Source organism: Bos javanicus, chromosome 23 (genome assembly GCF_032452875.1).
Source record: "Bos javanicus breed banteng chromosome 23, ARS-OSU_banteng_1.0, whole genome shotgun sequence".
NCBI classification, from domain to species: domain Eukaryota; kingdom Metazoa; phylum Chordata; class Mammalia; order Artiodactyla; family Bovidae; genus Bos; species Bos javanicus.
The window spans coordinates 52,392,418-52,420,065 of NC_083890.1; the positions used below are offsets into that span (position 1 = coordinate 52,392,418).

Here is a 27,648-nt window from a genome sequence, read left to right on the forward strand (position 1 = left end):
GGCACAGGGACAGCTGTGAGAGCAGAGGGCAGCAGAGAGGTGGGCTCTGGTGAGCGTGGCTGCGCCCTGTTGTGCTCAGGTGGTCTTTTGGTTCTTCACACTGATGTCACACCCCACCAGGAGTGTTGACAGGTGGAGCTATGGGCCTGGGGCCAGATTTATCTTCCTCTTTTACCACTCATTCTGGATTTCCCTCACTCTCCACCAGCCAGCCTAGGCTGCTTGCTTGACCATGAGACCAGACCTTTGTCCTGGTGGGGTCTGAGCTCCTGTTGCCATGTCTGCCCTGCCAGGGGTGCTGCTTCACCCATTTGCTGGAATCACCAGGCACAGAAAAGATGCCCAGGGAGCGCCCTGAGTCCAGAAGTATCCCTCCCTGCCCCGATTTTCCCCTAATTAGAAGGGTCATTTCTCTGTCGCCTGTATAAGGAGCCCAGAGGAGAGGGCTTAGGATTGAGGGGACCTTCGTACGCCCTGGCAGAGCATCCTTCCCTGCCGCGGAAGCCAGGGCTCTACTGGAGACACAGCACCAGTGTGGTATGCGGTTCACAGGAGTCCTTGTGGCCCACAGCACTGCACCCAGCGCTGCAAGACGCTGTTCCCGGCCGGAGCCACAGCCGTGCCCTTGAGGCCGTTCTACCATCCCAGGGGGATGGCGGCTTCTTGGTGCGGGATGCGGGGCAGGGCAGTGCGTCCTGCGACGCCGGCCCCTCTGTCACAGCGCTTTCCCTCTGAAAGGCCTGTCCCAGGTGCCAGCAGCAGATGGGATAATGCAGCAGACACCATGAGCGACGCTCAGCGCCTGCTCGAGCCCTGCCGTCACGGGAGACTAACCCGAACCCGAGCCCGTATCCGGCTCTGAGGAAACCGCCAGCCACCAGCTTCTGCCTGACCTCCGGGAAGGGAGGCCCGGTCCCCCGGCTGCACCGCGGGGCGGACGCAGCGCGCCGTTCTACCGCGGTCAGCACCGCGACACCCCAGGGCCCGGGGCAACACCCGGGCCCATCTGCTGGGGCACCCGCTGGAGTGACCACACAGCCGCGTGGAGAAAAGGGCCGGGCAGGCAGCGGCGGAGGCCCCGGCCCGCCCCGCCAAACCTCAGCCCTGGACGCGCGCCGAGCCCGGCGGCCGGAAGAGCATGCTCCCTTCCGGTCCCGCCGCGTCCGGGGCGGCGCGTCATTTCCGGCCGACCCGCGGCCGGAGCTCCCTGTCAGGCAGCCGGTTTCCTCTGGCCCGGCCCGCGAGGGCCGTCATTCCGTGTCCGGGCCGGCGGCCGAGCCCGAGTGTCCGCGCTCAGGGCTGCTGGCCGCTAGCACCGCGCCCTCGCGGGCTGCGTGTCGCTGCTGCCCAGACGCGGGTCAGTCCGTGGCTTCTGAGGGACCGGGGTCGCGGCCGGGCCCTCGGCTCCCAACCGTCTCCCAACTCCTGCCCCCGCCCCGCCCCTGAGGCCCGGTCATCGGGCGCTAGACGCTCGGTCGCGCGGCCGATCGACGCCCTCGGCGCGGCGACGGCGGAAGTGAGGGTGCGGGCCGCTGGCCGCCGCGGCGCGGGGCCCTGTCCGTGCGGGCCTGCAGGTAGGTGTGGGGGCCAAGGCCTTGGAGAGGCTGCCGCGGGCGCGGGCGGCGGGCGGCGGGCGGGGAGCCGGCAGCCGCAGTCAGGCCCGAGTCGCCCTGCAGCCCGGACTGTTGGAGTGCAGCTGCGGGCGTCCCGGAGCCCCAGCCCTGCCTACCAGGGAACCGAGAGGGTCTTGGAGCCCCGGCCCAGCTTCCTGGGCAGCTGCGGGCGTCCCGGAGTCCGGCCCCTCCTCTCTGCTAGCGCCCCAGGAGCGGGCTGACGCTCGGGGATGGGTTGCAGTTGGCCTCTCCTGCCCCTTGGCGCACCTGCTTACCTGTCACTCTGTAAAGCTGGAGTAATCATTGGTGAAGAGCGAATCCCAGAGGCAGGTTTTGCTTGTTTCCTTCGGTTGCGTCACTGGAGAGCTGTACTGAGACTTACTCGGTGCCCGTCAGTGTTTCTCTGGGTTGACGGTGTCATCCGCGTTTTACAGACGGGGAGACGGAAGCTCAGAATGCTTGTGTAAGTAGCCTGAAATGGCGTTTATCGGCCAGTGACAGCCTGCAGTGAGGCCCTGGGGCCCGAACTCTTGTGTACTCTCCTAAGAAACAGCTGTCTGAATGGAAGTAAGCTTTTCTTACATCGCTGAAGACTGCTCCTGCTAATATGTGTGAGAAAACGTCTTTTTTTTTTTTTTTTTCAGTCTGAGTAAACTTATAAGGAAAAATTTTTTTAAAATATTAAAAAATCTTAGCGAGTTCATCTGAGTGTACTGTTTTGAAAAGCTAATTCTAGCCGAGGTTGTGTGGATTCCTTTTCCAATGCATAGTAATATTTTGATTATTTTCTAGGCAGGCTTGGTGTTAGGGCACTGGGATTGGAAGCAGAAAGCTTCCTAAGGGACCTCTGTGTTAAAAGTTGCTGACCCAAAGGGAGACAATAGAAAGAGGGTGATGTGTGCTTAGTACCGAAATCTTCTTTTCTGTCTGCTTGAGTAAAAATTTTGTGGTTTTAAACAGAGTCCCCCAGTGTAACATGGAACAATGCTTGGAAGTTTCAGAAAATGATCTTTTCAGGTATTTAATTTCCTAAACCGAATATCATTTTGAAAATTACTTCTCTAAAAGATATTAACCTGACAAGTTAAATTTACATTCATTCCACGAAAATTTGAGAGCCTGTTATGGATAAACCTAGTGGGAAATGAAATTAGTACTTAACATTTTTGCACAGGCAGTCCTTGAATACATATAGAACAATTTCTAGTGTCAGGCCTGGCATCCTTGTACAGTTAGTGTCTCCATTACTTTTCACCCTTTCTCTAGTCTACTCATCTCATCTAGCCAGGATTCCTAGATCAGCACCTCCACAGAGTGGAGCTAACATGTTTGCTGAGTAGGTGAGTTTTAGGCCAATTTTAGATTGGCCTAAATTTAGGATTTAAGAGGATTTTAGATGGACTGGAATGGGAAGTAACGCTGGTAACTCTGGTGAGCAGTGTGCTAGGGCCTTGCTTGTTCTCAGATTCCCAGGAAGGTGTTCCTGGGTCCCCTGGAGTGCATGGTCCCCCGGTAAGACCGCGTGGTGGAAGTATTGAGTTACAGTCATGTGATTTTCCACACTGTTATGTTAGCTTAAAAGAAATATTGATACAAACACACAAACTTACAGCGACTGTGGAGAAATTACACGCCTTGGAGCTGTGGACACACCTGCAGGCATCCTTAGACTGCAGTCTGGAAAGTTGGAGGTGGAGTTGAAGCTCCACCTCCGGGTCCATGTGCTGCCACTCCCTGCTTTGTAGTGTGGGCTGAGCTGTTCAGCAGTCTTTTTGGGCCTCAGTTTCCTTGTTCCTGAGAATATAGAAAACTAGATTATCTCAGAGTTTCCTGCTTTGAAAGTTTCCAAATCAGTGGATCCTGTAACCACTTAGCACTTGTCCTGTGTTATCTTAGGGGTTGTAGCTATTTACACGTCTGTCAAAAGAAGAAGCTCTTGCCAGACAGGGATTAGTCTTAGTCATTTTTGTGTCTCCCAATTTTAACATATGTCTGACACATGTTAGAAATAAAAGTGGTCTGGATTCAGAAGGGGATATTTTTGTCTTCTCCATTAAATAGCCAAGAACTAAGCTGCAATATTCAGTGTAAATACAATAGGAATTCGGAGAGGGGAGAGGATGTTTTGGGGTTGGAGGAATTGGGAAGGCTTCATGGAAATCAGTGGAGAAGGCAGTGGCACCCCACTCCAGTACTCTTGCCTGGAAAATCCCATGGATGGAGAGGAGCCTGGTGGGCTGCCGTCTATGGGGTCACACAGAGTCGGACACGACTGAAGTAACTTAGCAGCAGCAGCAGCAGGGAAATCAGACCCTAATGGGGGAGAATGTGGCCCTCTGGAGAGAAGGCACATGAATGTCTGGCTGGCTTACTAGGAACAGAGGCCCAGGGCTGAGATGTGAGTGCATTTTAGATTATGGAATGCCTGGAGTTCAGGAAGAGGAGTTTGGAACTGACTTAATAAGGCTGTTTGTGTATTGTTGTTTTTTTTCCTGGAAAATTGTACTGCGTTTGTTCAAAAGCTTCATTCAGTTCAGTCGCTCAGTCGTGTCCGACTCTTTGCGACCCCATGAATCGCAGCACCCCAGGCCTCCCTGTCCATCACCAACTCCCGGAGTTCACTGAGACTCACGTCCATCGAGTCAGTGATGCCATCCAGTCATCTCATCCTCTGTCGTCCCCTTCTCCTCTTGCCCCCAACCCCTCCCAGTATCAGAGTCTTTTCCAATGAGTCAACTCTTCACATGAGGTGGCCAAAGTACTGGAGTTTCAGCTTTAGCATCATTCCTTCCAAAGAAATCCCAGGGCTGATCTCCTTCAGAATGGACTGGTTGGATCTCCTTGTAGTCCAAGGGACTCTCAAGAGTCTTCTCCAACACCACAGTTCAAAAGCATCAATTCTAAAGTGCTCAGTCTTCTTCACAGTCCACCTCTCACATCCATACATGACCACGGGAAAAACCATAGCCTTGACTAGACAGACCTTTGTGGGCAAAGTAATGTCTCTGATTTTGAATATGCTATCTAGGTTGGACATAACTTTTCTTCCAAGGAGTAAGCGTCTTTTAATTTCATGGCTGCAGTCACCATCTGCAGTGATTTTGGAGCCCAGAAAAATAAAGTCTGACACTGTTTCCAGTGTTTCCCCATCTATTTCCCATGAAGTGATGGGACCGGATGCCATGATCTTCATTTTCTGAATGTTGAGCTTTAAGCCAACTTTTTCACTCTCCACTTTCACTTTCATCAAGAGGCTTTTTAGTTCCCCTTCACTTTCTGCCATAAGGGTGGTGTCATCTGCATATCTGAGGTTGTTGATATTTCTCCCTGCAATCTTGATTTCAGCTTGTGTTTCTTCCAGTCCAGCGTTTCTCATGATGTACTCTGCATATAAGTTAAATAAGCAGGGTGACAATATACAGCCTTGACGAACTCCTTTTCCTATTTGGAACCAGTCTGTTGTTCCATGTCCAGTTCTAACTGTTGCTTCCTGACCTGCATACAGGTTTCTCAAGAGGCAGATCAGGTGGTCTGGTATTCCCATCTCTTTCAGAATTGTCCACAGTTTATTGTGATCCACACAGTCAAAGGCTTTGGCATAGTCAATAAAGCAGAAATAGATGTTTTTCTGGAACTGTCTTGCTTTTTCCATGATCCAGTGGATGTTGGCAATTTGATCTCTGGTTCCTCTGCCTTTTGTAAAACCAGCTTGAACATCTGGAAGTTCATGGTTCACATATTGCTGAAGCCTGGTTTGGAGAATTTTGAGCATTACTTTACTAGCATGTGAGATGAGTGCAATTGTGTGGTAGTTTGAGCATTCTTTGGCATTGCCTTTCTTTGGGATCGGAATGAAAACTCTGACCTTTTCCAGTCCTGTGGCCACTGCTGAGTTCCTTTAATACTGTTTGTGGCATTTAAGACTGGGGTGGACTATACATTTTGGATTAAGTTTTGGTTTTGGTGTTAGTGGTTCCTTCTGCTTGCTCTTTCCCACTTACAGCTTGGTGCCAGTATGGAAAGGACGGTGGACCGCGGGACTCAGGAAGCCTGGATCTTTGTTAGAATGTAAGCTGCACAGTGTAGGTCCTCGGCCCAACCTAGGGTGTGCCTGCCGTAGGGTAGCTCTCAGGAGTCCTGCAACCCTGAAGAGCTGGCCCTCTGCCTCTTGCCAATGGCCTGTTTTTGGCAAGGTTGGCCTTTAGTTTTGCTTCTGTGAATTGTTTAGGACCTTACCGCTTGTAAAGTGCTGTGATTAGGCAGGGGGTGTATGATAACTTTTGTTGCATTATTGTTGTTCAGTTGCTCAGTTGTGTCCGACTCTTTGCAACCCAATGGACTCCACCGTGCCAGCCCTCCCTGTCCTTCACCATCTCTCAGAGTGTACTCAAACTCATGTCCATTGAGTCGGTGATAGCATCCAACCATCTCATCCTCTGTCATCCCCTTCTCCTCCTGCCCTCAATCTTTTCCAGCATCAGGGTCTTTTCCAATGAGTTAGCTCTTCGAATCAGGTGGCCAATTTATTGGAGCTTCAGCATCAGTCCTTCCAATGAATATTCAGGGTTTATTTCCTTTATGATTGACTGGTTTGATCTCCTTGCTGTCCTCTAATGAGTCTTCTCCAACTTCACAGTTCAAAAGCGTCAGTTCTTCAGCACTCAGCCTTCTTCATGGTCCAATTCTCACATCCATATAGGACTTCTGGAAAAACCATAGCTTGACTATGTGGACTTTTGTCCTCAAAGTGATGTCTCTGCTTTTTAAAGCACTGTCTAGGTTTTTCATAGTTTTTCTAACAAGCATCAGGCATCTTTTAATTTCATGGGTGCAGTCACTGTCTGCAGTGATTTTGGAGTCCATGAAAATGAAATCTGTCACTATTTCCATTTGTTTCCCCATCTCTTTGCCATGAAGTGATGGGACAGATGTTTATGTGGTGTCCTCAGCAGTGGCCTTTCTTCTACAGTTTGTGCCTGCCCTCTTCTCTGTTTCAGCACCTGACTGGGAAAGGTCACCTGATCCCTTGTTTTGTTCACATTTCTTGTCTGCATTCAGATAAAAATTCTTCCATACTAAATAGTTTTAAAAAAGTGCTTTAATCCTTTAAAATTGATTTAAATCCTTTTAATCCTGTTTTTGGGCTTACATTTTCTGCTTTTTCTCCCCTAATGCCACTACTTGTTATGTTTTTCTATGTATATTTAGTCTGAAGTTATGTAAAAAACCATTTACTGTCTTTTATTGTACCAGTAAGTCTTTTGGAAAATTAAAGATTGTGCCACAGTGAAATACGGAAAAAATTCAGAATTAAAGTTTTCTGACCTCTGTTACAGAAACACTTCACATTCTTGTAGTGTGCTTCATTAAAGGAAAAGAGGAAGGCAGGTTAAAATCAACGGTAATATAAATCTAAAAGAATGTGCCCTTATTTAAGTATTTATTATAGATTATAAGAAAACGTATCGGTCTTTATCTTAATGAAAGGCTTTTATAATGGTAATTTTCTCTTTTGACCTGTGATGGACAGGAGGTTAATTGATGGTAAATGGATGCTTTGTTAATCCTTCATCAGCTACTAAATTGGTTGGGGGAGTGCAGGTCAAGGCCACACCGGGCCTGGCGGCGTGTGTTCTCAGGAAACCGCACTTCTCGGCGGCGCGCCCCGCCCCCGCCCGTCTCCCTCTCCCCTCCCTCCCTCCGGAGTGACACTGGTGGACGCCCCTCCCCTCCGCCCGTCTCCTCCTGCCTTCCCCTCCCCCCAGTGACAGCTGGTGGACGTTGCGTGCGAGTTGAGCTGGCGCTGTGTGGTCCGAGTGTGTGGTCTCCCTCAGCCGAGAGGCTGCTAACAGGCTGGATGGGAGGGAGCACGACTGTTTACGTTGCTTCAGATGCCGGGACTGAGCCCAGAGCTCCTCCTAAGCCGGCTCCGCTGCCGCAGCTTCATCCTTCACAGCTGGGCTGCAGCCTCCTCCGGAGGCGTCTCCCCGTTTGATCCCCAGGCTCAGAAATGATGGCGCTGCTGAGTGCGGCGGGATTTTGCTTTCACTGTGTCAAGATTTGTGGCCTTGGGGAAGTTTCTTTTGAGGTAGAGCTAGGCAGTTAAAGCAGAAGTTTTAAGATAAGTGACGAAGTTGATGCATTTTTAGAAATTGGGAAAGGTATTATGTAAAATTTGGGTCAAATTAATCCAGCTCTACTCATGTAAAGGAATCTGGGAGTTAAGTGACATTCTGTCATGTTTAACAATTTCAATAAAAGTGACCAGTTTAAACTGACAGTTGATTCCTTGACCTTTTTTGAAAATCTACAGTGATTTTGGCATACCCATTTACTGTAGTTATATTTGTTAACAGTCATATTGACCTATTCATAGTAAAGATTACACAAGTAAAGACTATGTAGTAAAGATCTGACAAGTCAAGACTATCAAAAAAAAAGAGACAACAGGCCCCATATGGAAGTACTTGTGCTGAGCCCATGTCACCATGGGACAAATGAAACTTTGTTTTTATGCAGTAATATAAATTTAGGACAATATCTTTTTCCCCTAATTTTTTCATTGTAAATAATTGAGCAATAGTTTCTCAATTGCATTCCTCAATCATTCCTGAACATTCTCGCAGAGAAGGTTAAGTGTCTTGTGATTTAAGTGAGCACAAGTAGACTGTTGGTGGTATTGGGTTTTCCACTTTTCACTTCTTCCTCTTCCCAGCAGTCTTGCTGGGATGGAGTTAGTGTTGCCAATGCTTGTTAGGAAGGAAAGGCTGGGCCATTGACACTTGCCAGAGGAGCTCATATAGGTGGCTGGTTGTTCTGCTTTCCCTGCTGATGTTAGCCCTGAGCTTCGGTAAATGATCTGAGAAGAAAAGCCTCCCTCCTGTCCCTTGGTTGCTTTCCATCCTGGCCTTGAAAATGAAAGGCTCTCAGTCGTGTCCGACTCTTTGTGATCCCATGGACTACACAATCCGTGGGATTCTCTTGGCCAGAATACTGGAGCAGGTAGTCATTCCCTTCTCTAGGGAATCTTTCCAACCCCGGGATCTAACCCAAGTCTCCGTATTGCAGGCAGATTCTTTACCGTCTGAGCCACAATCAGAAGATTTTAGAAGTTAGCTATGTCAGAAGTTTTTTTTTTTTTTTTTTTTTTTAAGTGCTGCAATCCTATATTTCCTCTTTGTGTCCTTTTTTGAGGGGTTCTGTGTTTGTGGTGATAGTGATAACCTGATGCTCCCAGGAATTCTTAAGCACAGTTAGCGTATCCCTTTACAGAATCACACACTGAAGTGTTTATGGGTAAGACGGTGTACCTGGGATTTGCTTTAAAGCGCTCACTGAAAACAGCGTAAACATATGTTGAGGAGGAGATGTGGTTGAAAATGGACAAAATGGGAATGGGGAGGTTCCTTATGCTGGGCTCTGTTCTTTTACGTATGTTTAAAATTTCCATGATAAAAATTAAAAAAAATCACATGGAGAATCGAATATCGTGGCCCAGAGGCCTGGTTTTGAATCTCAACTCTGCTGCTCTCTACCTGTGACTGTGGACAAGCTAATCTCTAATGTCTTACCATTACTAATCAAACTGTTCAGCATTTTAGAATGCTAAACTTTTTCTGTACATTCTAAAAATCAATATATATATAAACTATATAGTAACATATTTACCAGTGTATAGATTATCTAATTATTAATTTTATTAAAAAGGAATTATATTTTTTTATTTGCAAAAGTTGAAAGTGCTCATATAAATTACTAGCTTAGAGGTTGAATTTCTGTTCAATTGATTGCAGGAAATAAGAGTCAGTCACTTCTTGCCAGCTTTGGGGCACTTTTCTAGGACTTTCTAGGCCCACTTTGAGGAAACTGATACTCTTCAAACACAGCTGGCTGAGGTGGCCGGCCTGTTTCCTGCATCTGGACCTGCAGGTTGGCTGTGGCCCCAGGGGCCAGGAAGGACAGTGGTGCTTGCCCGGTGTCACTCCTGGGGGTCCCAGGCCTCCAAGGTCAGGACCAGGCTTACCTGTTCCTGGAGGCTCTCTGGGGCTTCCCTAGTAACTCAAGGCTCTCTGTGCTGAGCTGCTGCCAGCTGGGCAGGTTTTGCTCTTTCTTCACAACAGGGTCTTGTCCAGGAAGGTCGCTTGCTATGTAGGCTGCAGCTTTTCTAAACATCTGGTCAGGAAGCTATCCCATGGAAGCTTTGTGTATTGTGTTATGTGTGTGTGTATACACACCTACATCCATATATATGTGTGTATAGGTATTTTTGGTTGTTTAGTTGCTAAGTTTATGTATTTAGTTGCTAAATACATGTATTATAAAAGTTACAATATATAAGTACATGTAATATGTATATATAAAAATATATATATAATTTAAAATTTATAGAAAAGGTTTCTGGCAGTAAGTATTCTGAAATGACAAATATTTAGCTAAATATGTGTGTGTGTGTGTGCACGCACACGCGTATGCCTACCTATGTCTTTTTTTTTTTTAACCACTTTGTTTAAATGTTCTCTTGGTCTTGCATTCTTTTCAGAACATTTAGAGTATCACCCTGTCAGCTAATTCGTGGCATCACTTTGAGGCCAATCACTTCAGTTCAGTTCAGTCGCTCAGTCTTGTCTTACTCTGCGACCCCATGGCCTGCAGCATGCCAGACCTCCCTGTCCATCACCAACTCCGGAGTTTACTCAAACTCATGTCCATTGAGTCGGTGATGCTATCCAGCCATCTCATCCTCTGTCATCCCCTTCTCCTCCTGCCTTCAATCTTTCCCAGCATCAGGGTCTTTTCCAGTGAGTCAGTTCTTCACATCAGGTGGCCAAAGTATTGGAGTTTCACCTTCAGCATCAGTCCTTCCAATGGATATTCAGGACTGGTTTCCTTCAGGATAGACTGGTTGAATCTCCTTGCAGTCGAAGAGACTCTCAAGAGTCTTCTCCAACACCACAGTTCAAAAGCATCAATTCTTCAGTGCTCAGCTTTCTGTATAGTCCAACTGTCACATCCGTACATGACTACTGGTAAAACCATAGCTCTGATTACACGGACCTTTGTTGGCAAAGTTGGACCAATCACTTAGCTTAAAGGAAAGGAGTTAGAGTGTAGACATTATGAGCTTTTTCAGCTTTCCACACTAGAAGTAGAAAAGCCACTGAAGCATCCTGTGTTGTGTGTGTGCTCTGTCATGTCCGACGCTCTGCAACCCATGGACTGTAGCCCGCCAGGCTCCTCTGTCCACGGGATTCTCCAGGCAGGAACACTGGAACGGCTTGCCATTTCCTTCTCCAGGGGATCTTCCCAACCTAGAGACTGAACCCACATCTCTTAGTTTTCTACACTGGCAGGCAGATTCTTTACCACTGGCAACACCTGGGAAGCCCTGAAGCATCCTACAGGTTTTGATTTCTAATAAAGTAAATATTAATTGCTATCACTTACATAAACCAAAGGCCCTTTGGGGGGTACCCCCTCTCTTTTTTAAAAAAGAGTTTAAGGGGTCTTGTGACCAAAACAGAAAACCACTGTGGATTATCTCCAGCTACTGTTGGCCCGTTTCTCGCTGTGACCTCATAAGGAACTACTGTTAGAAACCACTTTAAAGGGTTTTTGTTGTTGTTGTTTTCTTATTCAGCATACAGTTTAGGGGACAGGGTGGAGGGATGAACATGGGGGGTGGGGTCTAGGTAGCAGGTAGGTGAGTCTCCTTTGCATGAGGGCCTCTCTGTGGAACGACGTGAAACAATAGTGACTGAGATTCTTCCAGTATTAAACAATCTGCAGATCCAGGAAGCTTGGAGAAGACCAGGCAGGATCAGTGCTAGAAAATCTGCATTTGACCATGTTACATTCAAACCGCAGAGAATCACAAAGAGAACATCTTGAAGTAAGCCAGAGGAAAAAAATCCTTACCTGTGGGGCATCAAGAGTGAGAATTATATTGGATTAGAACAAATTAACTAAGTGTTCAGTCCAGACAGATAGAAAAGCAAAATAAAATACAAGGAAGAGGAATTAACACATGTTGAAGTTGTCAGAAATGAATTAGTAATGTTGCTCCTGAAAAAGAAGATAGAATGTATAGCTTACATCAGGACTGTTATAAAAGGTCATTAAAACAAAGTCTTGATGAGTCGAGCCACGAAGACACGTTTACAGATGCTCAAGGCAATGAAGAACACAATAGAACCATGGCTCTGGGAGAAAGTAGTGTGATAGTCAACTTGAAAATCAGAACAAAATAACTGACTTTCTGAAAAATACACTAAAATTGTCTTAAGATTTATAAACTGTAGACCCAGAATCATTCAGGTTTATAAACTACAGACCCAGAATCATGGTTAGGGTTAGGGCTTCTCTTTTGTCTCAACTGGTAAAGAATCTGCCTCTGCCTTCAATGTGGGAGACCTGGGTTCGATCCCTGGGTTGGGAAGATCCCCTGGAGAAGGGAAAGGCTACCCACTCCAGTATTCTGGCTTGGAGAATTCTGTGGACTGTGTAGTCCATGGGGTTGCAAAGAGTTGGACACAAACGAGCGACTTTCACTTTCATGATCATGAAGGAAATAATCATACCCAAATAATACCCAGATCACACCCAATAATTATACCCAACATGGTACTAGAATGAGATGGTTTTATAGGCCAGTGGTTTTTCCTGTGGTCATGTATGGATGTGAGAGTTGGACTGTGAAGAAGGCTGAGCGCCGAAGAATTGATGCTTTTGAACTGTGGTGTTGGAGAAGACTCTTGAGAGTCCCTTGGACTGCAAGGAGATCCAACCAGTCCATTCTGAAGGAGATCAGCCCTGGGATTTCTTTGGAAGGAATGATGCTAAAGCTGAAACTCTAGTACTTTGGCCACCTCATGCAAAGAGTTGACTCATTAGAAAAGACTCTGATGCTGGGAGGGATTGGGGGCAGGAGGAGAAGGGGACGACAGAGGATGAGATGACTGGATGGCATCACTGACTTGATGGACATGAGTCTGAGTGAACTGTGGGAGTTGGTGATGGACAGGGAGGCCTGGCGTGCTGTGATTCATGGAGTCGAGAAGAGTTGGACATGACTGAGCGACTGAACTGAACTGAACTGAGTCATTAAAAGAGATGAGTATGTGGGAAGATTCAACGTTGTAGATATTTTAACTGTTCTGAAATTACCCAGAAATTCTGTGTAATTGATACATTTGTTCATTTAACAAGTATGTGTTAAGCATTCATCGTATGACACTCTGTTCTGCATTCTGGGTATACAGCAGTATATGGGGCAGACAAAACCCCTTCTCTACTGGAACTTGAGTCAGTAGACACAGACGAAAAAATAATAAAGTGTTTCAGGGTGGTGATACTTCCCATCCAAATCCTGGTAGGATTAGTTTTACAATGAAATAAAATATTTTAGAGTTCATCTGGACCAGTATCTGTGTGCTCTGGCTAAGGTAACTTGTTAAAGATTAATCGTACTGTCAGACAATTGATTATAATGTAAAATTATGTCATCGTGCAAATTAGATCAGTAGGATGAAAGGCGGTCCAGAAGCAGACTCGAAACGAGAACTTCGTCAGTGATGAGAGCGGCATTCAGGTCAGTGGGGGGAGCTGGGTTATTTGGTGAGATGGTATTGTGGTCAGCCAGCTATTCTCAGTACTCTAAACTGGATTCCAAATGAGTTAGATAATCTTAAAGGTAAAACAGCATTAAAATAAGGGGACTTGACTTTGAATGCGTGACTGTAGAGTAGCAAAGAAAAGGTCAGTAGGCTTGCTGTTAAAAGACTAAAAATCTCTGGAGGGCCAAGAGCACCGTTGTTATTGTTTAGTTGCCAAGTCATGCCTGACTCTCTTTCAGCCTCATGGACTGTCTGTAGCTCCTCTGTCCATGGGATTTCCCAGGCAAGAATACTGCAGTGGGTGGCCATTCCCTTCTCTAGGGGATCTTCCTGACCCAGGGATTGATGGAACCTGCGTCTCCTGCTTGGCAGGTGGGTTCTGTATTGCTGCAGCACCTGGGAAGCTCTCAGGAGCGCCATAAGCAACGTGAAGAACAGTAGTGACTGGGAGACTTGGGCAGTGTGGCAGGGAGTGAGCATTCGCGTTAGAGGTTTGTAATTAAGGGAGTTAAACCTGATAAAAAGGTGCAAAGGGGTTGAAGATGGGATCACACACAGTGTAGGTTGAAACTGTCGCTTATGCTTTGCCTGTCAGATAGCTGCAGGTTAGACGGGCTGCTGCCGCCCACCATTGCTGGTGGGAGGGTGTATGATAGTGTGCAGGCCAGTTTGGTATTCATGTCACACTCTTTGGCAGCAATCCCTCTTTGAATGTTTTGAAAGGAAATATTAATAGCTGGGTAAATGTGCAAAAATCTTTTGTGGTCAAGTGTTCATTGTTATGGTCCAATAACAAAAAATCAGAAGCCATCTGAATGCCGTTTTGATGATGTACCCATACAGTGGAATACTGAGGAGCCTGAAACTAGTGTAGATTTGTATTTACAGACCTGGGCGGAGACTGGGCCCAGTGGGTTCCCTGGTGGGTAGAGCAGATTCCTGAGTATCTTCTGCAGGGTCCTGGGGGTCCTTGAGCTGATGCCAGCCCACCACTGGGTGGGGCCCATGGCTGACAGGGCTGGGTGCAGCCTCCAGGGCACCCCAAAGCTGGTGTTGGCTCACGGTGGGCAGAGCTGGGGCCCAGCGCTGCTTATTCACACAGGGATTCAAAGAAACAGTCAAGTTGATGTGGACCAAGATGTTTTTATGGGTAATTTATGTAAACCAAATTCCCTTGTTTTCCCCATGGTATTCCAGTATTCTATTTAGAAAATAATTCTTATTGCTTTATTAGTTTAAGAAGAGGAAGAAGAGATCATAAAAGGCTAGTACAGTGAGTTAAAATCTTGTGAAGAGGGGAGGTTCATATTCTTTGACTTTGAATGTTCATTTGTTAATAAGGCAATAAACACTAACTTGGCAGCCTTTATTTTTACATACTCAGTAAATTCCCACAGTTCTATTTCTATCAGTAATGAATAATTTCCTACTAGATTTGGTGATAAAATACTTTGTTAATTTATTTTACTTGCTGATTTCTGAATTCCTTTCCTGGTGTTTTGAAAAGAACACAGAAACACAAGACCTAGGCAAGTCCCATGAAGTCTGGCTCCTGCAGTCTGTTTTGGTTTTGAATAGATTCTTATTCTTGCAGGTTATAATATAGGACAATTAAACTGTTGTTTTCAAAAGTAGTGTCTTAAAATTAATAATGCATAACCATTTCAGAGTGAAATTTTAAGCTTTGTGAAGCTGTTTACTTTCCGATTCCTGAGTTATTCTCAAGTGCTTGGTGAATATTTTCAAAGCTGTTTGTGAAGATTGTTTTAAAAACTACTTTTAATGCTTTAAAATTCCTTGACCTTGTGGGCATTTTTATAGACCTTAAATGAAAGGTAAAAAATGCAAAACAGATCTTTAACACAGAAAATTATAAGATCTGTATTTTTTTTATTGTGCCATCACACAGAAATGACATATCATGCTTGTTTCTAGTATCTTTTCCACATTTTCCTTTGGTTTATTAATTAAATGAGAATTTCTACGCTATAGTTAAATTCTCTCTTTTTACCTAAATGATACATCCCCTCTCCTTCCTTCCCTCTCTCTGTTCATCTCTTTCTCTATTCCTTCTTTAATGAAACTGGGGAAATGAAAAAAACCTGTGGTTTGTCTTTAAAAATGAATAATTGCATATTTTAGTCTGTGGTAACTGTTATTACGGTTTGTTGCTGTTGTTCAGTTGCTAAGTTGTGTCCTACTCTTTTGCGACCCCATGGACTGTAGCCTGCTAGGCTCCTCTGTCCCTGGAATTCTCCAGGCAAGAATACTGGAGTGAATTGTTACTTCTTTCTCCAGGGAATCTCCCCAACCCAGGGATTGTACCTGCGTCTCACGTCTCTTATGACTCCTGCAATAGCAGGTGGGTTCTTTACTGTCTGAGCCACCAGGGCAGCCCATTATAGTGGTTTACTTTTAATAATTTATTTCTAGAAGTATCTGTAAAAGCTCTGCAGCCTAGACAGTAAAGTTATATTGCAAAGATAACTTTGGATTCTTTGCAATATAACTTTCAGAAATGAAAGGGATAATTAGGCTATCAGATTGTCTGGGCTCTTGCGGCCGCGGCGGCAACGGCGGTCGGTGCTGCGCTAGTGGCGGCGGCGGCTCGGCGGGACCGAGGGCACGAGCGGCCGAGACCATGGCTGGAGGCAGAGCTGGAAAGGACAGTGGGAAGGCCAAGGCCAAGGCAGTGTCTCGCTCACAGAGAGCTGGGCTACAGTTTCCCGTGGCTTCTATCGTTGATACCATATTATATTGGATCTTAGATGCTACCTATTTGTAGTATGTACAATTATTTTACATACCACTAAAGAAAGAAAAACTGCTAATTTAACCATGATATGCCATCAATTATAAGATGCATCCAAATTTCAGAGATCTTAGAATATTTCAAGAACTGATGAAATACGAGAGTGAAATTATTTGAATTAAATGAGTACTTACTATAAAAAAAAAATTAGGCTATCAAATACCCTAACATTGTAATATAAGATCTTAAAAATTCAGATTCTTCTGATATATAGAAATGTTTTATAATAAGTACAAGAAGTTTTAAATGAATAACAACGTGCTTTTATTATAGTTTAATTGTTAAAAGCTAGGAAGGCCAGTTTCTATAGTCTTACATTAGTAATTGAATTTAAAACCTTTGTCCTAATTAGTAAGACTTTCATAGAATCAAGAGCTAAAAAGTGACCTTAAGAGTAATCTCATCCAACCGCCTTATATACAGATGAGAAAACTGTTTGATGGCACATGGAGGTAACCAAGGGCTTTCAGTTGTCGGTGCCAGAGCCCAGCTTAGAGCCCAGATCTCCACACTATTAATAGATATTCAGTTTTTGAGGTTGTTCTATCAAAGCTTCATTCAGAGACCTATAGCTTGGAATATTTTTGGTTTATTAAAATATATCTAGATAACCATGTGATCTATTACCTAAAAAGATAAAATTTAAATGACTGTCTGAAACCTTTTTGAAGATACCCTTATTGTCCTTGTGTGATGTCCTTTCTTCTTATAGGTAGGAAGGAATTTATTTGCCACAAAATGATAACGCTGTGGTAAACCAGTACCTCACATTAAAAAAAAAAAAGGCATCAAGTTTAGAATTTATTTCAGCTTCTTCCAGTTCTTTATTTTAGAGAAACAGTGCTGAGAAGCAAGAAAACACTTAGATTCTAACTTTCATTGTATCTACAGAATAAATCATTGACAGAATGTAGTATTATAGTGCTTCCTTATATCCAGAAATGTTTCAATGTAGTTTTTATTGTTCCACTAAATATAATTCACTAAAAACTAGACCAGCAATTCATAAGATACAGTGACTTTTTAATTCCATTACTGAAAAAAAAAATCCCTCTTTAAGTGTATGTTTTTTTCAGTGTAAACACATCAACGCCATACCAACATAAAAAGAAATGAGAGAATTGTCTGTCTAATTCCCATAAGGGTCCTCTTAGTCCTGTTTATTCCCATTCAGGTTCAGGTAGTTGAAAACTTCTTGGTAAATTAACATGAGTCTGGAGACATGTCAGAATTATTGCTTTTTAAATTTTTCAAAATTTTTAAGTTAAATATAATTGACTTGGGCTTCCCTGGTGGCTCAGTGGTAAAGAACCTGCCTACCGATGCAGGAGACACAGGTTGGGAAGATCCCCTGGAGAAGGAAATGGCAGACCACTCCAGTATCTTTCCTGGGAAATCCTAGGCAAGAATAGAGGAGCCTGGCAGGCTACAGTCCATGGGGTCACAAAAGAGTCAGACATGACTCGGCAACTAAACAGCAACAAATAACTGACTTATACTCTTGTATTAGCTGCCTCTTGAGAAACCTGTATGCAGGTCAGGAAGCAACAGTTAGAACTGGACATGGAACAACAGACCGGTTCCAAATAGGGAAAGGAGTATGTTGAGGCTGTACATGATCACCCTGCTTATTTAACGTACATGCAGAGTACATCATAAAAAACTCTGGGCTAGGTGAAGCACAAGCTGGAATCAAGATTGCCAGGAGAAATATCAATAACCTCAGATATGCAGATGACACCACCCCTATGGCAAAATGCGAAGAAGGACTAAAGAGCCTCTTGATGAAAGTGAAAGAGGAGAGTGAAAAAGGTGACTTAAAGTTCCACATTCAGAAAACGAAGATCAAGGCATCCAGTGCCATCACTTCACGGCAAATCGATGTGAAAACAGGGGCTTTATTTTGGGGGGCTCCAAAATCATTGCAGATGGTGACTGTAGCCATTAAATTAAAAGATGCTTGCTTCTTGGAAGAAAATTTATGACCAACCTAGACAGCTTATTAAAAGGCAGAGACATTATTCTGCCAACAAAGGTCTAGTCAAAGCTATGGTTTTTCCAGTAGTCATGTATGGATGTCAGTTGGATTGTGAAGAAAGCTGAGCACTGAAGAACTGATGCTTTTGAACTGTGGTGTTGGAGAAGACTCTTGAGAGTCCCTTGGAATGCAAGGAGATTGAATCAGTCCATTTTCAAGGAAATCAGTCCTGAATATTCATTGGAAGGATTGATGCTGAAGCTGAAACTAATACTTTGGCCACCTGATGTGAAGAACTGATCCATTTGAAAAGACCCTGATGCTGGGAAAGATTGAAGGTGGGAGGAGAGGGGACGACAGAGGATGAGATGGTTGGATGGCATCACCGACTTAATGGACATGAGTTTGAGGAAACTCCAGGAGTTGATGAAGGACAGGGAGGCCTGGTGTGCTGCAGGCCATGGGGTCGCAAAGAGTTGGACATGACTGAGCTGAACCGAACTGATTGTATTAGTTTCGGGTGTGCAACATAGTGATTCAATATTTATAGATTGTACTGCATGTAACATTATTATAAAGTAGTTCCGTATTTCCTGTTCTGTATGTTGCATCCTTGTGATTTATATGCAGTAGTCGTACCTCCTCCTCCCTGTCCCCGGTAAGACTCATCCCATCCCGCCCTCACTGCTGGTAACCACTGGCTTGATGCCTGTATCTGTGAGTGTGTTTCTGTTTTGTTGTTTTCATTCATTTGCTTTCTTTGTTAAATCCTATTTATAATAGGGTTTCCCAGGTAGCAAGACTGGTAAAGAACTCGTGTGCCAGTACAGAAGACATAAGAGATGTGGGTTTGATTCCTGGGTTGGGAAGATACCTGGAAAAGGGCATGGCAACCCACTCCAGTATTCTTGCCTGGAGAATCCCATGGACAGAGGAGCCTGGTGGACTACAGTCCGTGGGGTCGCAAAGAGTTGGACACTACTAAAGTACCTTAGCACGCACATATAAGTGAAAAGATACAGTATTTGTCTTTGTTTGTCTGACTTTTTTCACTAAGCATGATACCCTATGGGTCCATCCATATTGTTGCAAGAGGCAGACTCTATTCTGCATAATAGCTAAGTAGTATTCCATTGTGTGTGAATGTGTGTGTATCTGTGTGTGTACGTGTGTGTATATCTACACACACCCACACACCCCGCATCTTGTATATCTGTTCTTCTGTTGATGGACACTTGGATTGTTTCCATATCTTGGCTATTATAAATAAAGCTGCCATAAACTTTGGCAGGGTGCGTGTATCTTTTTGAATTACTGTTTTTGTTTACTTCAGATATATACCCAGAGTGGACTTTCTGAATCATATGGTAGTTACTTTTAGGTTTTTTTTGAGGAACCTCTGTACTGTTTTCCGTAGTGGCAGCACCGACTTACACTCCCACCAACCCAGCGCATGAGGCTTCTTCACAGCCTGGCCAACACTTACTTCTCCTCTGTTTGAGGATAGCCATTTTGACAGATGTGAGGTGACATCTTGTTGTGGCTTTGATTTGCACTTCGACTGGTGATGCTGAGCGTCTTTCCACGTGCCTCTTCACGTCTGGGTGTCTTCTTTGGGAAAATGCCTGTTTGAGTCCTCTCCCCAGTTTTTATTCAGGTTGTTTGTTTGCTCTTGAGTTGTATGAATGTATTTTGTATATTAACCCATCTTAGCCGTATTATTTGCAAACATCTTATGTTCAGTTGGTTACACTTTTGTTTTCATGATGTTTCCTTTGCTGTGCCAGAGATTTTTGGTTTGATGTAGCTCTGTGTATTTATTTTTGCTTTCCTTTCCCTTGCTGAGAAGACAGAGACAAAAAACACTGCTAAAATCAATGTGAAAGAGTGCAGTTCTTGTGTTTTCTTACATATAGGTCTTTAATCCCTTTTGAATTTCTGTTCGTGGTGTGAGAAAATGTGATTTGTTTGTTTGCATGTGGCTGTCCGGTTTTCTCAATACCATTTACTGAAGTGGCAGTTTCCCTCATTGTGTAGCCTTGCCTCCTGTGTCATGAATAACTGTATATTTCTGGGCACTCTGTTCTGTTCATGTGTATATCTGTTTTTATGCCAGTATTATCATTTTGTAGTACGTCTCAAGTTGGATCGCGATTCCTCCATCTCTGCTTTCTCAAGAGTGCTTTGGCTATATGGAGTCTTCTGTGGTTCCATACACGTTTTAGGATTGTTTGTTCTAGTTCTGTGAAAAATGTCATGGATAGGAATTTGATATGAATGGCTTTAAATCTGTATATTGCTGTGGGTAGTGCAGACATTTTGATAAAATTATTTCATTCAGTCCGTGAACATGGGATATCTTTCCATTTCTTTGTATCATCTTCAATTTCCTTCATGAATGCTTTATAGTTTTCAGAGTATTGGCTTTTCACCTCCTCGGTTAAGTTTTATCCTAAGTATTTTATTCTTTTGGTGTGATTTTAAATGGGGTTATTTTCTTTCTAGGCACTTAATGACCACTATAGATGAAAGCTTTCCTTTAAAAATATCCTTGTTAATTTGGCATGAATTGTGAAACTAACGATGTTTAGAAACTACCGTTTAGCAACACAGCAGATTTTTGTATGATTCCTTTTTAGCAAACCTATAGCCCTGATCGGTACCTAACAGGTTTTAAGTGTGGAGCTAAGGCTAAGAGCCAGTGTGTAATGATTTGTGGCCCCTCTGCCCATGCCCGTGTGTTTGTGTAAAGTTCTGCTCCAGTGCTGTCGGCCTTTATCATCTGTCTATTTATATCACTGAATCCTCCATTATTAGTGTGCTTGGGTAAGGATATTGCCTTAAAAATGGCTTATTCTGTATCTGTATTAATTTTCCTTACTTGAGTAATAATAGCTCCTTTACCTCCTGCTTCTGTCATTCTGCTTTCAAAAGATAAAATTAGCTTGTGGTGTGTAATTTTAGATAGGTTCACTTTTTATTCCTTACCTCTTTCACTCTTATATGCCTGTATATTGTAAAGGCTGGATATTGTTTTAATTTAAAAAGGAGGCTTATGACAGCAAAGTCAGACTTTTGTTAACCTCTGTTCAGTGTATTTATATAAGAAAGATCTTAAGACAGAATTTCAGACTGTTGCTTTATCGCGTTTGTAAAATCCTTGTGAGGAAAATCCATAGGCACTTAATGACAACTATAGATGAAAGTTTCCCTTTAAAAGTATCCTTGTTAATTTAGCCTGAGTTATGAAACTGAAATGTTCATGAACTAAATTCTGTTTTTTTGAGGCTTAGAGTCTTTCTTGAGAATGATAGTAATATATTTCATGTATTTCTGACTTTAAATATTAAAACATTATCTGTAATGCAAGATGCTTCTGACTGGAGGTGGGTTGAAAAGAGACATCTTCCAGGATTCATTCCATAGATAATTACGGAGTGCATACCTTGTGGGTGGGTACTGTCATGTGGATTGTGGATGTTGGAATGTGGAAAGCAGATACTCTTATATTTGTAATTTAAATGGCTTACTGGTCTCCTGAGATAGTGGTTTGTCCATGCTTGAAGATATGTAGATGATGCTTCATGGCAAGGGAATGCCATTTAGTTTTTGCATATGAACCAATGTAATGAACACTGGATTTTCAGCTGCCTTTGATGTGTGTGTCTGGAGCAGAGCTGTACTTTTTCAGTCATAAATAAGAAAATAGATTTTGTGCTTGTGATTCATGGCTGTCCATTGTGGCCCAGATAATTACCTGTTATTACCAGACACCACTTTGTTTTTCTTGGACAAACTTTGAGGATGTCAAAAGTAAGATTATGATCCTCTGTAAATGGATTTAGAAATTTGGGAGTAAACTGAATTGTCTGTCCTAGTTGTTTTTGTTGTGTGTATGCACACACATGCTTGCTTTTTTTTTTTTTTTTTGAGTCCAGAGGTATTTTAATTTCAGTTCTGCTTCACAGCAGGATGAAGTGTTGTGGAAGGAGAGATCCAGGAGACTTCTTAGAGAAAGTGACCTGAGGGAGAGAGCCAGTCAACCAAGAGGGCAGTGGTCAGGCTCTGTCGCCCCACAGCCCTTGCTCTCACCCCTCGTTTCGTAAATGCGTGGTTACGCAGCAGCAGAGATCACTCATAGCACTGCGCATGTACGCTGGACCACGGGCTACTTTTGTTCTGTAAGCATATAAGCTCCACCTGAAAATCCCTTGTGGCTACGTTATGGCAGCTGCACCAGTCAGGAGAGGATAAATGTGTCTGTAGTACCTACAGCTTCTCGAGTTTTCTTCCAGCTTCCCCATGCACCTTGCCTACCCTGGGTTCAGTGAACAGTGAGAACAGCAAGATAATTGGCATAGTCGGTAGATGTTACAGCGAGACAGTAACATTTAAGCTTGACTTTGAAATATCAGTAAGGATTTAACAAACTTGGAAAGACATTCCATTTAGTTGAAATAAGGTAAATGAAATCAGAAAGGCATAAAAGAACTCAGTAGTTCATAAGAAGTGAGTGGGCCCGTGTAGTTAGTGTCAGATGGATGACGGAGAGGATGAGGATGCCAGGTAGGGTAGACAAGTCTGATTGCGCCAGGTTTTAATAAGTGCTGAGGGTGTTGTGGGCACTGGAGACCACTGAGCAGTGGGTGTCATGGAGGCTGTTTTTGAATCAGGAGTGATGATTAGACCTGTAATTGGAGGTCTACTCAATTGGAGAATTGATTCTGGTGTTTGCTGAGGGTAGATTGCAGGGGAGGGCTAGCAGGGACAGAGTGACCAGGTAGGAGCTGGCTGGCTTTGGCATCTAGGGAGAGAAGCAGTCGACCTAGCACTCTGCAGGGGGATTCTGACTGTTTGATTCACGGGGTGCGATGGGGAGGGGGTGGAGTCGAGATAGCCTCGGGTTCCATTTTGGTTTATTGGATGAACAGTAACGTGCTCTGGCCCTACCCCTCTTGCTGCTGCTGTTTTGCTGTTTTAGTCATGTTAGATGAGTCACACAGGTGTGACTGAACCCAGTCTCCAGCTTCCTCGCTTTTTCCAGAGGAGACAAGCTGATGGCACCTGGCTCCGAACCCCAGCCCTCTACTCACAGGGTTGCTCTCTCTGGTTTGGCAGCCCTGATACTGAGCTGTCCTGAGGAGCACGTACGAATGGTACTAGGGCTGTGGAAAGTGAAGACACTCCCTGGACTTTGCATCTCCCACCAGAACCCAGGGGCAAAGGCCCGTCACCTCCTTATTATCCCCCACACCCCAGACTCGCTGAGCTCTCTGCCAGCACCACCTCCATGTTTCTGGACTCCGTGGCTAATCTGCCAGTATCCTGATGGTCATTTCTGGATGAAATTTAAAACTCCCTCCTCTTCCCAGAAACACACCTGCCTATTTGCAGCGTTATTACCACTTTGGTTAAACCAACAGTTCCTACAGTAACAGGACAATATAAATCTTGTTTCTTTTGCCTCTTCTGAGTGTTTCAAGAGCTTTTATTCTTGGATTGATTCCTTTTCATGGCATCTTGTTCTTCTAAGTGTAAGAGTTTTCTCCTTCTGCAGATACTTATTTGGGATCAAAGTTTACTGTACTTCTGAAGGGTGGTTTTTTGTTGTTGTTGTTTTTTCTGTTATCCACTGTGTTAATTTGCTGGGGCTGCCATAACAAAGTACAGTAGGCTGAAACAACAGACATTATTTTCTCATGATCTGGAGGCTGGAAGTCCAAGATCAGGGTGTCACAGGCCTGGCTTCTCCGGAGCCCTTCCCTGGGCCTGGGGGCGCCACCTTCTCCGTGTCATCGTGTGGCCGTGCTCTGCGTGTCTGTGTCCTCGCGCCTCTTCTCGTGAGGACACTGGTCCTGTGGGACCAGAGCCCATCTAGTGACCGCGTCCACCTCACTTTAGAGAGGATGGTCTTTAGAGTTCCGACTCTTAAACACAGTCACTCTCTGAGGTCCTGCGTCAGGACTTGGTAGAGAGAGAGCAGGTTAGCCAAGATAGCACGGTCAGGCTCTCTGGCCCCGTGGCCTCTTCCGCTTGCCCCGCGTTTTGTAAATAATGATGTGAACAGCTGAGGCCACGTACAGCACTGCACACCACACGTGCACGTTGCGAGGTACTCGCTTGGCCGCAGGCTACTTTTGTTCTGTAAGCATGTATAAGCGCCACCTGGAAAGCACTTGGAGTTATTTTATGGCTGCTGCTAACGGCTGCTGCATCAGCCAGGAGAGAAGAGACGCATCTGCAGTTCTACGGCTCCGTGCATTGTCTTCCAGCTTCTTAGCTCACGCCTTGCCTACCATGGGTTCAACGAACAGTGTGCACAGTGAGATACAGAGAGACAGACTTCAGCACAAGTTTTGGGGAAACACTTTAGCCCACACCACCAGCCTTATCTCTGTTTCCTCTGGGTCTTTTTTTAGATCTTTCACCTCTCGTGTCTTCCCTGACCACTTTACAGTTTCTGTCTGTCCTTAGGACAAGGCTGTGACAGCTGTTCGTCTCGTCTGTGCGTGGGCAGAATTGGTCTGTGTCTGGCTTTTCTCTGGGTGATGTGGCTGCACGAGGCCTTCTTCTCAGGAAGACCTTCCCTGTTGGAGTCTTTGGTTCCCTCTTCTCAGGGCCCCTTAGCTTCTCCAGAGTGGCTGTTGTTGCCTGGACAGGGTGGAGTTAGGCTACAGGGTGGGCACCCTCCTCCCCCCGTGCCTGATGTGCCTGAGTCCTGGTCCTTTCTGTTGGGTCACGTCAGAGACTGAACTTCTCACCTGGCTGATGGCAGGGCAAAGGCAGGGGCCACAGTCTAACTTATTAGACTGCCCACAAAAAGACAGGCAGCCAGCAAGTTCTCAGTGCTCTTCCCCTGAGCCCACCCTCCCCTCGTCTTTTGGGGCATCTCAAGTCTTCAGCACTTGAAGAGTTCTCTTCATTTACTGGGCTTCCAAGGTGGCGCTAGTGGGAAAGAGCCCACCTGCCAATATAGGAGACAGACCGGGTTCGATCCCTGGGTCAGGAAGATCCCCTGGAGGAGGCTCTGGCAACCACTCCAGTACTCTTGCCTAGAGGATCCCATGGGCAGAGGAGCCTGGCGGGCTACGGTCCACGGGGTCACGAGAGTTGCACATGGGTCAGCGCCCGAGCACAGACACACGCCCCGTGCACTCAGTGCTGTGCTTTGCCTGTCGGAGTGCCAGGACTAGAGAGCACAGCATCTGGGACAGTTGGCAAGTCACTGCTTCTGCCTGCGTGTTGAAAATGTCAGTGTATTGATCTGAACACGTTTAAAAGTTGCTATGCCAAGTCTAATATGAAAACAAAATGAAATTCCATACACCTATGGGAACGGAGACGTTCTTTAACTTCTATGGATCTGTTTAGGTCAGAACCTCCTCTTTGAGGCGCTTCCAGCATGTACCTGGGGTGCAGAGGTGGTGTGTGGAGCTCAGGAGGCCTCAGTCTGTCTTTCCTGACGTGAAGTCCACATGCCTGCTTTTCCTCCCCGCACAAGCTCATGTCCTGGGTCACTCATGTTCAGGAGATGTGGCCAGTGGGCTAACCGGCAGCTGAAACCCAGCACCGGTGTGTGAAGACGACGGCTGGTACTGTGTGCGTACCTCTCGCGTTTCTAGTGGATGCTGGTCTCAGTTGGCACTAACTCTTCTTTTTCTTTTAATAGGTCACTTCTGTAGCTCGACCTTGTTTCTTCAACAAGCACAATGTCTCGATCCCGACAGCCCCCTCTTGTGACAGGCATCTCTCCAAATGAAGGCATCCCATGGACGAAGGTCACGATTAGAGGAGAAAACCTGGGGACTGGGCCAGCTGACCTCATAGGTAAGGGCAGGGCCGATGCTGTGTGTTCATAGTAAAGGCATCTTTATGTTGGCAGCGAGGCAAGGTGCCAGTTCACTGTTTGGAAATAGTGAAGGTGGTAGGAAAACACCCCTGAGGTCTGTGCAGGGTTATCTGGATGGAAATGAAAGAATTATTTGGTTTTCTGATTTTTTGTTAAAATCATTATTTTATCAACTCTTGTCTGTGTTGTTTTTCTCCTGGTCCTGACACAAACCCCTGCAGTGGGGCACTGCCTTATTTGCTCAGTGTTGGCTGCCGGGATTGCCAGTGCAGCTGCCCAGCTCTGCTTTCCTCTCCTTGCGTGGCCATCTGTGTTCCTCTTCAGGTTCAGGTCAGCTTAGCCTCTTCTGGTCCTACTGCTCTTGGAACCAAATCTAAATTCCCTCCACCTGGAGGAGCTTGTGCTCTCTTCCTGGCCACACCTGGGACCTGCGGGCCACCTGTCTGCATGAAGATGGCCTTCAGGGTGGGGAGCACCAAGGCTCCAGATGTACAGCCACAGGCTGTCTGTAAACTTATGCCCGTGGGTAGAGAGCAAACCATCGATGTCATTGTGTGGTCAGTTGTGAACTAACTCTGAGGGTGTGCAGATACACTCAGGACGAGGAAGGGAGGCATCTCAGGATGTGCTTCTGAATATGTATTCTGATTTCCCACTTTAATTTATTTGGATTCAGACATTCTGTTGACTCATTTCTTAATTTACGAAGGAACCAGAGCCTCTTGATGAGGGTGAAAGAGAGTGGAAAATCTGGCTTGAAACTCAAGATTCAAAAAACTAAGATCATGGCATCCAATCCCATCACTTCATCTCGAACTGAAGGGGAAAAGTGGAAGCAGTGACAGATGTTATTTTCTTGGGCTCCAAAATCACTGCAGACAGTGACTGCATCTATGAAATTAAAAGACGCTTGCTCCTTGGAAGGAGAGGTATGACAAACCTAGACAGCATATTGAAAAATGGGGGACATCACTTTGCCGACAAAGGTCTGTATACTCCGAACTATGGTTTTTCCAGTAGTCCTGCATGGATGTGAGAGTTGGACCGTAAAGAAGGCTGAGCACCAAAGAATAGATGCTTTCAAATTGTGTTGCTAGAGAAGACTTGAGAGTCCATTGGACAGCAAGGCGATCAAACCAGTCAGTCTTAAAGGAAACCAACCCTGAATATTCATTGGAAGGACTGATGCTGAAGCTGAAGCTCCAGTATGTTGATCATCTGATGCAAAGAGCCGACTCAATGGAAAAAGACCTTGATGCTGGGAAAGACTGAGGGCAGGAGAAGAAGGGGACGACAGAGGATGGGACGGTTGGACAGCATCACCAACTCCATGGACACAAGTTTGGGCAAAGTCCAGGAGACGGTGAGACGGGAGCCTGGCGTGCTACAGTCCACGGGGTGCAGAGAGTCAGACATGACTGAGCAGTCGAACAGCAGCAGCACGGGTAAACACCAGAGACGATGAGTTGCACTTGTTTCTCTTGCAGTGTCGCTGCTGGCGGACGTTGTTTTTTGGCCGCCCAGAAATCCCTTGCCGAGGAGAAAGTTGACGGGAGTTGGGTACCATATTTAGTTATTAAGTCTTACCCTTCCCAGCTTGTTCTTTTCACTAGGGTTACCTAAATATGTCTCATTTTATGTTGTTTTCTTTAGCTATAGTTTGTGATTGTTAAGTAAATAAAACCTAAGTTTATTACCTTATGAAAATAGTCTTATTTTATGTCTTGGTTCTGGACAAAGCTCATTCCAGATTGTTCTTTATAAAAAGTGGGAACATCCCTAGA

General features: G+C 45.1%; 1 protein-coding gene across 7 annotated transcripts in view; it reads left to right on the forward strand.

Moving 5' to 3' along the window:
- The first annotated feature begins 1,153 nt into the window (after positions 1–1,153).
- Positions 1,154–27,648, forward strand: part of EXOC2 (exocyst complex component 2) — a 123,354-nt gene continuing 96,859 nt past the window's right edge. Inside the window, exons 1-2 of one of the 7 annotated variants that reach the window (XM_061399015.1) lie at positions 1,154–1,574; positions 25,685–25,842. In XM_061399015.1, coding sequence (XP_061254999.1) covers positions 25,725–25,842 — 118 coding nt within the window. In that variant the 5' untranslated portion in view covers positions 1,154–1,574; positions 25,685–25,724. Of the gene's footprint in view, positions 1,575–1,679; positions 2,225–25,684; positions 25,843–27,648 lie in introns of those variants that run through there. The other 6 variants (XM_061399019.1, XM_061399018.1, XR_009733060.1 and 3 more) reach the window with 6 other exon arrangements.